This window comes from Pinus tabuliformis, chromosome 2_2 (assembly GCF_031772625.1).
Source record: "Pinus tabuliformis cultivar Carrire ecotype Pingquan chromosome 2_2, CPIR1, whole genome shotgun sequence".
Classification (NCBI taxonomy): domain Eukaryota; kingdom Viridiplantae; phylum Streptophyta; class Pinopsida; order Pinales; family Pinaceae; genus Pinus; species Pinus tabuliformis.
The window spans coordinates 160,587,552-160,600,706 of NC_142300.1; the positions used below are offsets into that span (position 1 = coordinate 160,587,552).

General features: G+C 36.2%; 1 protein-coding gene across 1 annotated transcript in view; it reads left to right on the forward strand.

Moving 5' to 3' along the window:
- LOC149191916 (serine/threonine-protein kinase CTR1-like) overlaps positions 1-12,785 on the forward strand; it is a 294,581-nt gene extending 281,796 nt beyond the window's left edge. The window contains exons 14-16 of the mRNA XM_089404411.1: positions 11,337-11,431; positions 11,592-11,780; positions 12,032-12,785. Coding sequence (XP_089260537.1) covers positions 11,337-11,431; positions 11,592-11,700 — 204 coding nt within the window. The 3' untranslated portion in view covers positions 11,701-11,780; positions 12,032-12,785. The remainder of the gene's footprint in view (positions 1-11,336; positions 11,432-11,591; positions 11,781-12,031) is intronic.
- Positions 12,786-13,155: the final 370 nt, after the last annotated feature.

Below are 13,155 nucleotides of genomic sequence, written 5' to 3' on the forward strand. Positions count from 1 at the left end.
AGCCGCATGCTCCCTTTGAAAAGTAATAGTGCCCACACCAGTAACACTATACTTACCGTCATCACCCATCTCGATATGCATCTTGAGATCTTTCTCCTCCAATTCACTGAATAACTCTTTGTTGCCAGTCATGTGGAAAGAAGCTCCACTGTCTAAGTACCAGACACTTCCCATCACTGAAGACACCATGCATGCAATGAGGGAAAAGTCCAATTCGAATTGGGAGGCCAAAGCCTCACCCATCGCTCCTCCTGAGGACTTCTCCTTGGACTTCTTCAATGGACAATTTGTAGCAAAGTGACCCATCTTGTGACAATGAAAGCATTTAACTTTTGTCATTTCCTCCTTCTTACCTCCATGATAAGAATCTGATTTGGAACGAGAAATTTTACCTTTCCCCTTTCTTGCCTTAATCGTTAAGACACAGTTCTCTTCATCACCAGTCTTTGATGAAGAGCCATCCCTAGTGTTCCTCCTGATCTCATCCTGCATCAAATCCAACCATAGTCGTTCCTAATCTGGCAGCTTCTCCCGACCATTGACAGAGTCCTGATAACTATGCCAACTCTTTGGGAGTCCAAGAAGAGAAAGGCTCACCATATCCTCCTTGGCAACCATGATTCCAACACTTCCAAGTTCATCCTGACATTGAGTGAACTTGGTCAAGTACTTTGGAATCGTCTCGCCTTTCTCCATCTTGATTTTACGAAGTTTATCCTTCAGTGCCAACTTCCTTTGATCACTGCTATTCTGATACAAGTCTGTAAATGTTTTCCACATAGCATGCAGGGCTTTCCATGGAGACTCGAAACAATATGATCTCGAACTTCCTCAAGGATTATCCGCCTTGCCTTTTCCACACACTTCTTGCACTTGGCCAAGTTCTATGCATCAGTAGTTGTTGGCTTAGGAATTGCTTGTTCAACAAATTCCTTCAAGCCATTGTCCTCTAGCACAACCTCCATCCTGTCCCTCCAGGCTATGAAATTCGAGCTGCCTTCCAAGGCATACTCAAACCTCAACCCATGGAATGCCATCTACCATCCTGAAGTATGTATGAAAATTTGACTTTCACATGTAACCCATAAACTCAAGACTTTGAAATCTCCTTTAGAGAGCTGATTTTAAATCAACGATATCTCCCTCATCCGAACTCTGATTCGGGCTTTTTTTTTTTTGAATTTGGGTATCTTTTCCCAAGGAATCCAGATCTACAATTTGTTTCTGAAAATTTTGCACATAAATTTTCAGATCTGCTCTGCAAACTCTCGGCCCAAAAAACAATCTTGCTCCAATACCATGTAGAAAAACCTGTAGATTCACAAGCTAATGCAATTTGTTAAAGCAAGAGACAAGAATCTACCTCTACTCTTTACAACGGAAGCCCATAAACATCGTGCAAACAATAATCAATAGAGGAAGAGAATCAAAGGCACATAACACAATAAATATATGGGGAAAGCCACAACTCAAAACGCCACTATTTTTTTTGTATTAATCCAAAAAATCAAGATGAAATTATAATGCTTGTTCTCTCAAGAACAATCCCAACACTCAACAAATTCAATCTCCAACTCATAAGCAAGCTCAAGGCCAAAGCTTAGCCTCTTCACAAGCTCTCTAAGTCTCTATTCCAATGTGTAATTCCTATGAAGGATAGCTTGTATTTAAAGGGAAATAAAGCCTCTAAAAATTGTGCAATCACTCAAGGGTCAGTTCCTGAATGCATACACTATCAGTGCAACTCAGAAAAATCTAAAACAAATAGCACATTGTCCCTGCACTCTAGTCTCAACTGGGTCTTTCTCAAAATCGACATGCATGAGTTTTTGATGAGTAAATATTCAGTTAACTAGAGTAGCACTGGTGGAGTTCATTAGTGATACCATTGACTGTTAACTCACTATTAGTTCTCTCAATCAGTTTGAGAACTAATTTAACTGAACTGACTCATGAAACCGAGTCTTCTATTTTACAACTCACAATTAACTCACACTGGACTCCTACAAAGTAGGGAGAACATATACATGACTTCCAAAAGACTTCCAAATCGAATTTCTTAAGTTAAGTAAGTTTAATAAACTTAATTTAACTTGCTATGAGAATAGAATTCAAATTTAATTCACGGTTTAGTTCAAGGACAAATTAAATTGGAATTTCTTGTTGCCATTTCTCAACATTCCATGTATATATTAGCCACCACTAGGGACAAGGAGGATCCCATGCCAGTGCCTTCAATTTGTTCATAAATTGTTCCTTTGAACGAAAAGAAAATGGAAGAGAGACATAATTTTATAAGGTTTAGGGTTTCAGATTCTACAAGGTTAGACAAAATTGAGATGGCCTCAAGGACAAGGATCGTAGTGAACAAGGACACTACATCAAAACTAACCATTATGTCATTCTCATTCTTATGAATCTTCTTTGTTTTGAGAATGAAATCAGAGCAATCTTTAATGAATGAGGGGGGCAATTCTAATTTTAATTGTCAATTTAAAAAATTTAAATTTTAAATCTTGAATTTCAATTCTCTATTTAAATAATTTTAAATTCACTATTATTCTCTATTTCGCCTTTCTGCTTTTAAATTAAACAAAAGTTTAATTTTTAATATTTATAACTCTTTAAAATCTTAATTGTAGGACCTTTTACCCTGTCCTATCATATCTTTAATATTTTCTTCTCCTCTAACTCTTGACCGATTCTTTCCTCCCTTTCCTTTGATTTTAATTTCCTTTTACCATGAAGTTTGACTAATTTTTAATAACTTTCAATAACTAATTTAACTTTTTAATAATGGCTAATTTCCTCCTCATTCTATTTATTCTCCTTGCAACACCCGTTCACATCATCTCAATGCTTTTATGAATTTCAATTCTCCATTTAAATATTTATAAATTTACTATTGTTTTCTAATTCTTCTTTATAAATAAAATTAAAAGTTCAAATTTAAATATTTATGAGTCTATTTAAAATCTTTATCCAAGACCTTTTACCCCACCCTATCATATCTTTATTAGTTTCTTCTCCTACAACTCTTGACCGATTCCTTCCTCTCCTTTGATTTTGTTTCCTTTCTTCAGAAAATTTGACTCATTTTTAATAATTAATTCAATCTTTTCATAACAGCTAATTTCCTCCCCATTCTATTTATCCTCCCCGTGGAACCTGTTCACATCATCTCAAAGCTTTTATGTCCCTGATGATGGGGGTAGTGTCCATCCAAAACTTTGGACAAACTAAATTTGCAAGCATAGTTCTTTTCCAAAAAATCATCTTACAATATGAATAACTGTGGAAATATGCATAAGATTAATATTAGATTTCTTTGACCAAGCTTGTAGGGATGATGTGGATGCAAAAGTTTTTAGGTTTCTCTATGCATGTGGTGTACCATTCAATCTTATTTGTTCACCCTATTGGCATGAAATGATACAAGCCATCAATGGTGTTTTAGAAAATCATAAAGGCAGAAAGATTTTCTTTTCTTGATAATTACTTGTGATATATAGTTATCCTCTTAAGGTCTTATTTAATTTCTTTATATGTTCTTTTGTCTTCTTATCATCAAGCAACTACCAAAACATAAACATGAAGATCAAGAAGACAGGATGTAAGTTCTCAGCCAGGGCAAAACCCCTCTCCTAGGGGAAAACCCAAAATTCTCTTCTCTTCCTTTAGAACCAAATCAAATGAGACAACCAAGACCCTTTGACAAGACAAGACCTCCTCCAATCCACCAAGTCAGCGTCGCAACTATTCTTTCTTAATCAAGATTCAAGATGAAGATGCCCAAATCAACGAGCCTTTTAGCCATGCAAAGTCAGCACAAGTCAAGGTAATTCTGGTTCAAAACAAAGTCTCAGCCTTCTTTCCTTTTTCTGCTATTTCGGCCTGTGCCTTCGGCCCTCCAACTCGCACTTCAACATCAGATTCCTTCGCATGTGCGGCAGAAACTAGGCAGAATTTCAGTTCCTTTCTTCTTCGCTTGGATTTCCTCTTTCTTGCAATGTTAAGACCTTCTTTCCTTAGCTTCCTCACATTTATTTTTCACTTTAGACTGCAGATCGAACTTCTTGCTTGGATGGAGATCGAATTGCACTTCTTTACATACCCTCTTGGTGTGGTCGAATTCCCTTTATGAGGCCGACTTGAAGGAAGGGCAGGCCGACTTGGTGGAGGAGGCTTACATGATTAAAATACATCAAAATGACTTTTCTTTTTTTGACACAAAAAGCCCAAGAAGGGTCTATTACATGATGACAAAGACAAAGACTCATGAAAAAAACCCTAGGAGCACACAATGGGTGCTTTGACCTAGAAATATAATAAATTGTGCATGAAAGTTTGAAACCCATGCTTATAAAAATAATGTTCTTTTGATCTTTACAATCTTTTTTCTTTTTCTTTCTTTTGACAAATAAATAAGAATTACATCATGTCATGAGCTAGACAACAATTATGAAGACCAATACTAGTTACATTTCTCAACATGGTGCCCCTAATGGATACAACAGCCTCAGTTGTGACAAAGTTAGAACCATGGTGCCAAAATCCATGGTGCTTTAGGAAAATTTACATGTGCTTGGAACCATTATGGTGTATCAACTGTATTTAATTGTTGGAAAAGTGCTCAAAGAAGGCCATTGATAAACATTCATGTTGTGTTTGCTAGTGGTGTGTTTTTCCTTTTAACCATGACCATAAAAATCGCTACAAGACCGATATGAATATTGGAGAAGCCTTAATTAAGACTGTTGAAGATATTTTGCTCTGTAATTCCATTCAAGTCATCACCAATAATGCTGCTAATTGTAAGGAAACGTGAGCAATCATTGGGTATAAGTACCCCAATATATTCTGGGCAGGGTGATTGGTTCACACTATGAAACTTTTGACGCAAAATGAAGGACCATGATTATAGACAGATCGGTGCTTTGTATGAGAGAGGGAAGAAGATGATAAAATCTAGTACCAATTATATCATGGCCTACTTCTTTTTTTGTAATCACTTCAAGTTGTAGTTACTAAAGATTGCAAAAATCAAATTTACAAGTTATTATCTCACATATAGGTGCCTTTTGAAGGGAATAGAGGCTTTGGCTAGTGTGGTCACAAATTTTGTTTCATGGCAAAATCTAAAAGATGGGTTATATCCACATCTGACAGATATGAATTTCAGGAGGTGGAGGATATGGCGCTTGATGGTTAGTTATGGCAACAGGTTAGGTGTGTTCTATAGTTCACCAAATCCCTTTACAATATGATTTAGCTTGCAGATACAGATTAGCTAGTGACTAGGGAGGTGTAAGAGCATATGGACAACATGCTAAGCAGACATTGTTTAGGCGAGGGATGTGAACTTGTACGATTATATCCATAAACATGTGTTCAAAAGGTGGGATGATATGAATGCTCCACTCCATGCTCTAGCATATGTCCTTACAATAAATTATTATTCCTCATTTGGATGACCCAACCAACGCTTGGGGGTTGGGATTAGGAGAAAACCACACATGGATCAAAGGTGCAAAATGAGTATATGCTTGCATTAGACAAGTTGGTACTTAAGAAAGAGGAGTGAATGTGAACCATAGATGAATACAGTAATACCGATTTATGAATGTACAGCACGGTTACTTTGTAATCGAACAACAATGTTATATCAATGGTTAAAGGAACAACAATACGATATAAAGTCAAAATGAACAACACAACATTCCTGTTATAGAGAATAACATTACTTAGTCAAGTACATAGTGAATTGATCAAGTACATAGTGAATTGATCAAGTACATCAGTGAGCAGGGAATCTTTGGTAACTTGCATGCAACCAAAGATTGAGATAGGTTGAGTTCTATTTAATGGTGGAACATGTATGGCTCCTCTACCACATATCTGCATAAATTGGCCATGAGGGTGCTTTCTTAGGTGGTCAATCCTACTTCTACAGAGAGGTGTTGGAGCACGTATGAGCTTCATCCACAGCATAAAGAGAAATAACTTGAATGTAGACTGGACAGAAAATTTGGTATATGTGCACTACAACTTGAGGTTGTTGTCCCATTATTGTTATGCAGCAAAGAATCATACCTATAAAAAAGATGTGACTTGGGACAATGATCCAGAGGAGACTAATTAGAAGGATGGAGCGCTTGGAAGAAAAACTTTTGGGTGATCATGATGGTGATCATATTCATCGAGCAAATGTGCCATCCTCCTCCACCAACAGGGTTTCAGATGCAACAGTTTTGCCCTTATCTTCATAGCATCCAGCATAACCTGGGGCCCATGCTAGAGGACAACTTAGTGCATGGAACTATAAAGTGTATACTGGATCTCTTTTTTCTTTTCCCTGGTTAGTGTTAGTCTCTAGAACTTAGTTGTTTATCTTTGTTATGGCTTATTTATAAACAATGAATACTATATGACAGTTTACGGTTACCCTGGAAGTTTGAAGTATTATTGACTGAATCCTGTGACATTTTGGTAATGAAAATGATGCTCTAGAATCTATTTCGTTTTGTGGTAGATGTTGTTTGTTATAATTTTTTGATGATATTTTGTGATTAATGTTATATTTGTAATACATGGTTGATGCTTTAATGTTCGTCACTTACCCAGTGGTTTTATTTTCTTGAATCTATGTTTTCATGTTTTTAGCAGTTGATTCAACATTCTGCGCGTGCGCGCGTGCACACACACACACACACATATTATATAAAAGATGCTCCCAAAATGCTTTGCTTCCGGAAACTTTTTGAAAAATGTGCTTTTTGTTCCCACTTCCTGCTCCCAACAGCCTTCCTGTAGATGGTGAATTGAGAAAATATGATCAGAATCATAATGAGATAATATTCAAAGATTATAACATGACTAATGTTATTAAGGTAATAAATTATTCAGAGTAAATATTTTAGTTGAGTGCTGATATTTTTAAGATAAAGAAAGCAGTGAGAATAAAGGATAAAAGCAGTAATAATATATCATTAAGACGAAGTGCATCTGATTATTCCTGCTTCTGGTTTATCCTCCAGTGTTCGCTGTTTTCTTGGGGTTGAGCCTTTTCCATTCTATAGGTATCTACCAGTGAAGCAGCTCCTAAAAAAATGCATATGATACCTAAGGAATCTAACACTGCTGAATGATAATCTCAAGGACTGAAATGAATTCTTTGTGTAGTTTATTAGTCAGCTAGTTTGATTGATCAGTTATAACTGCCTGTCATTAATCTGACTGACAGCTGCTTTGTAGTATTCTTTCCCTGCAATAGGCTAGCTTAAATTTGGAATAGTCTTAAAGCTTCCATGCTGTAAATTGTGAGTTATTGTCCATCTGCAATAACAAGGTGCGGAGTACTCTGTGGGCATCTTTGGTCAACTCCCTTTGTCAGAAGATGTAATGATGTTCATTCTATATACCCTTCCCCTTTATGCATTTATATTTTTCTGTAAATATCAGAGGTATTAAAAAAAACATTCGAGGTGCAACTGTGCAATCTTGCCAAATGATTCTCTGATGATCTTGATGGAACCCCTTTATTCCCAGCTATCCTATTCAGTCTATTCAATGGTCTGATATGAATGTTGTCTTTTTTGTGTAAGAATCAGTGGCTTTTCATGGCATATTATTTACCTTATCCTTAAAGGTAAATGTGAAATATAAGTTTCCTGTATCCACTGAATTAAAGTTTGAAAGGTTGACGTAGTCTTTTGAATGATTTCTGTGTCCGAAATTATGTCACAGGTGTCATAGATTGTGTCCTCGACTGCAAGGCAGTATATCAGCTCTCTGTAAATGTTTTCAGTGGATGTCAACTTCTCCATCTATTTGCATGCATAGTGTGAACTATTTCATGAATATTCACCACTGCAATTAATATTCAGTGCAAGGCTAGTTATTTACTTGGTGAATATGCGTACTTATGGTTCTCAACTTGATTAGAACTGAAGTGCCACATCCATTGTCTTTCATATTCTTCGAGGATAGTGCTTTTTGTTGGTAGCTTTTGACATCTCAGGGGACAGTGTCTAACTGGAGCTTTTGAGTGTTTGACATAAATCTCCATGTCATTTCAACTTTCGCCTTAGTGCTTGAGACATTGCTTGGTGCATCTGTGGTAGATGATCGATGAATTTTTGGAGTCTCATCATATATTATTGCTTTTGCAAATCTGTCTTGAGTGTAGTGGTTTTATTTGTTGTGCACATTAAGTTCTCTTGATTTCTGGTTGAGGTTTTCTGCCATTGCCCTTTTTTCAACAAAGTAAACATTGACTTTGTTGACCTTTTGGGGTAGTTTCAGTTATGTTCCTTTTCTTTGTTGTAAATATATTCAACAATAGTGTTCATATAATTTCAACTTTTCTTTTCAATTTCGATTTACATCTCTTGGGTGAAGGCTCGTGGTTCTGGAGGTGGTAACTGAAACTAGGCTGAGTGTTAACTATGCCCGAAAGCATTTTTGTTTAGAGTTTGGTGATATGCATTGACAGTTACATTTTCCTCACTTTCTCTTTGACCTGCAGAGTTAGGTCTGTCTAGCATTTTTATTGTCTTTTATTTATATTATGTAACATCTCTTTGGAACCTAGTCTCTGAGATCAATGTAACTGTGAGTTCGAGGATGATAGAAACCACCGGTGTATTGATGCACAGAAATGCACATAGTGAAGCAACCCAGTTGGAAGTTAAGTGAAGTATTAAAGGTTTTTAAATCATAAATGCCACATATAACCTTTTACCTTTGGTGATTGGTATGCTACAAACGCTCCATCTAAAGTGCTCGCGATACAAGGATTGCCCACTCTGATCTTTATTCACTGCAAAATAGCTGATGCAAAATGCTTACATATGGCCTTTGATTCTTGACATTCACATGATCCTCGTGTGGTTTTTCTTGTATAGACATACACACACTTTATGTTACTAATTTCAATGGTTTTTCTACTCTTAATTTTCGAATTTCCAAGGTGTCTTTTCATCCCCACTATTGGCTTATTTTTAGTGGACATCATTCTCTCAAGTCAAGATTCTGACAGCTTTGGACTCCTGATCAATGTTTCCAGAACTGGACCACAACTGACAAAACTAGTCGGTCAACCGGATATCAGTTCCATTCCAGCCCGGTTCAAGGATTTTAGACCATTTTTGGCTGATTTTGTACTGAACTGGCTGGTTCTGTGCAATGCCATATGATGTAGATAAGGACCACCAAAACCTATCTTTTTCAAAGCAATAAATAAGTTATTTGCCAGCACAATAGCTAACCCTAGGATCCTACTAATGTTATTTAAAGTGATGCCTCCCCCTCCCCCCCTGGTTCATTCACTCTAGTAATTAATGCTTAATATTAAATTCTTAAAGTTAAAGTGGTATTCCCCTTTAAATTTTTAACATCACCATTAATTGTTTTAGGATTTTTAACATTGCCATTAATTGTTTCAACTTTCAGGATGTTTGATTGGTTCCAAACTCATTGTCTTTTGTATGGAGAAAGCAGAATGTTTTAGATCCCTTTCAAAAGTCAATAGACTTGACAATTTTGAGGATTTCAGGATTGGCAGTTTGCGACATTTCCACTGGATTCCCTCATGTATGAGGGTATGGAACTACCTTGTAATCAAGAGTACCAAGCCCTCTATGTACCTCGATGTTGGTGGCATTGATTGCTGAACTCCTCGGTCATGACCGTACCCTTCACTCATGCAAAATCACTGATTTGGCATGTTAATTTTTTTCTATCTTATTTTTAATGCTTAGAGGGTGATATCAGTGTTGCGAACATCTCGATAACATCCGATTTTATCTTGAAATCACGATTTTTTGGCCTAGCCGATGTTTGCCGATTTTTAAAGATATTTTTATGGTATCTTAATTTTGCCAATGTTTGCCGATTTTTACGATTTTTTCGATTTTCATACCCTTTCTGATTTTATCTCGATGCTGATCTTCACAACATTGGGTGATATTGATGATGAGGATCCCAATACAGGCAATGATTTTGATGATATGTAGTTTTTTGTTGTATCAGGTTTTTTTGGACTGAAGAGGCCATTTAGAGCTTCTTTGTTGATGTATTTTTGGTTCGGAGATAGACGAAATTTAAAGTGGTATTCCCCTTTAAATTTTTAACATTACCATTAATTGTTTTAGGATTTTTAACATTACCATTAATTGTTTCAACTTTCAGGATGTTTGATTGGTTCCAAGTTCCAACCTCATTGTCTTTTGTATGGAGAAAGCAGATGTTTTAGATCCCTTTCAAAAGTCAATAGACTAGACAATTTTGAGGATTTCAGGATTGGCAGTTTGTGACATTTCCACTGGATTCCCTCATGTATGAGGGTATGGAACTAGCTTGTAATCAAGAGTACCAAGCCCTCTATGTACCTCGATGTTGGTGGCATTGATTGCTGAACTCCTCTGTCATGACCGTACCTTCACTCATGCAAAATCACTGATTTGGCATGTTAATTTTTTTCTATCTTATTTTTAATGCTTAGAGGGTGATATCAGTGTTGCAAACATCTCGATAACATCCAATTTTATCTTGAAATCACGATTTTTTGGCCTAGCCGATGTTTGCTGATTTTTAAAGATATTTTTATGGTATCTTAATTTTGCCCATGTTTGCCAATTTTTACCGATATTTTCCCGATTTTTTGGATTTTCAGACCCTTTCTGATTTTATCTCGATGCTGATCTTCGCAACATTGGGTGATATTGATGATGAGGATCCCAATACAGGCAATTATTTTGATGATATGTAGTTTTTTGATGTATCAGGTTTTTTTTTGGACCGAAGAGGCCATTTAGAGCTTCTTTGTTGATGTATTTTTGGTTCAGAGATAGACTACATTTAATGCTATTTTGGTTATATGCACCCTTGCACTATATATGAGAAACTTTTCATATTTGTGTATAATGGTTTGGATTCATATGGATGCACATGAATGCTTTTTTTTTCAAAAATTGAATTTTTTTTTTGGTCAACTGGATTTTTGGTCTGGTTTTTCCCAGTTCACATTTTGGGGTTGACCAGTTCGATGACCAGTCTGCTTCTGATGACTGTGCTCCTGAGTCCTGACGAGGATTGTACAGTTGACAACAGATGATTAAGAGGAATTTCATGCAACTTATGATTGATTGTAATTTGAGCAAACTTCTATTTGGTACTAGTACCTTACGGTTTTAGATGTTTGGTGATATTGTATTCTGTTTGACATTGAAATTCCTATCGTTGAACTAATGCTGACTGCTTCCAGTGGTTTCAAACAATGTTAACTGGTTGTTTTGATTTTGATTTTTCTAATATGATGGTTATTTCTGGCCTAGGTTGTAGGAGCTGTTGGCTTTCAAAACAGAAGGCTTCAGATTCCGAAAGATGTTAAGCCTGAGATAGCTGCTATAATTGAGGCTTGCTGGGCCAAGTATGTTTCTGCTTGACAATCATTTTCTTAAAGTGCTTTGCAAATATATGGATTGTTTGATGGTTGTTGACCTTGTCATCTGTTTTCTTTCCTCATTGTTGATTTACTGGTATTTTATTTCAGCAGATTGTATGATAGGATCTGATATATTGTTTTGCAGTGATCCACGTAAACGGCCATCATTTGCAAGTATAATGGATTTGCTGAAGCCTTTAGTAAAACCTCCAACCTCACAACAAATCCGAGGGGTAACGCTGCCACCAGCTTGAAAGATGTAGTTATGAAACACCAAAAATCTTCTTACCCATTGTTTGAAATGGATGCCTTTGCTGATATTTGTCTTGCGAAGGTAAATAATCTAAATTTCTCCAAAATTTTACCTAGATTGTGAAGGAAAATTAATGTCCACCAAGTCTGTGAATGTCATAGTCAGATCAATCAAAGGAGGCCAACATGTCCTGAACATGTTCATAGTACATACATTTTATGCTCTTATTGCGTGCTCAATCACATAGGGCATGCACAAGCCATTTAAATTCCTTTGTCCTTGAAATTGGTTCTTGTATGGTCTAATTTTATCTCTACTTTGTCGTAATGCAGATAACTTCGATGTACATTACAACTTTTCAGAGATCTGTAGGGTTTTTGACAAAATTGTATGTTTTGAGGTCGATATTTATTGACGAATTGCAATGAGCTTGTAACTTAACCCAGTCGACCCAAAAATGTAAAATACATATTATATTTCTTATTCTTTTGCCCTTGTGCTCATTGTAATGTATAGGTGGAAAGCTTATACTCTTGAAGCAATAGATTCGAGAGAGTTGCTTAGTGCAGCACAGGTGTTTTTTGTACACTCTGTTCTCTTCGTTAGGAAATGTCTGCTTTTGCAGATGTGAAGTTGCAGGGGACTTGGGTGGCATCGCATGTGACTTTGGGGTTGTCTCTTCATATGTTTTAAGAGACGATATTGAACTGCAAAACAACACCCAAGTTGTTCTTCTGACAGTATTCATTTTTGGATCATTGACCACAAATCTTTATATTCTGTAAGTGCAATGTGGCTGTCTTTAGCTAACTATTAAATTCCGAACATAATCGTTGACAACTAAAAGGATCTAGAAATCCTTTTAAACATATGTTTTTTTGAAAGATCTGTTGCCAATGATCCTAGTAAATACAGTAAAGGGAATTCATTGCCAGCAACAGCTCCGTATTAAGCTTCTCCAGATGCCCACAGAAGTGTTTGGTTATTTGCACTGGTATGGATAATATGGCTATTTCCTGATAATTTGGCCTATATTTCCGAACTAGAACAATATATTGCATATGGAATGTTTTAGTTGGTGTTAAATACATCTGACCAGCATTCAGGTTCCTTCACTTGCTCGATGAGAGTATTCATTTCTTAGTTCCAAGCAGGTGGGTAGGTGCATCCGGTAGAAGAATAAGATATCTGCATCGGAAGGAAAGGAATTCACCATTTTCTTTTACTTTTAACTCAATTATGTTATTAAAATAATGAAGTGGTCTTTCTACTTACTAAACATACTGAGAGCAAATATGTTATTAAAATAATGAAGTGGCCTTTCTACTTACTAAACATACTAAGAGCAAAACATGGGTTTCAGATATTGATTTGTGAGCTTTTACTTCCATCCCCTGGAAACAAATATTCTGTTAAAATTAATCCTAGCAAAGGCATACATGTTTATCTTCGGTTC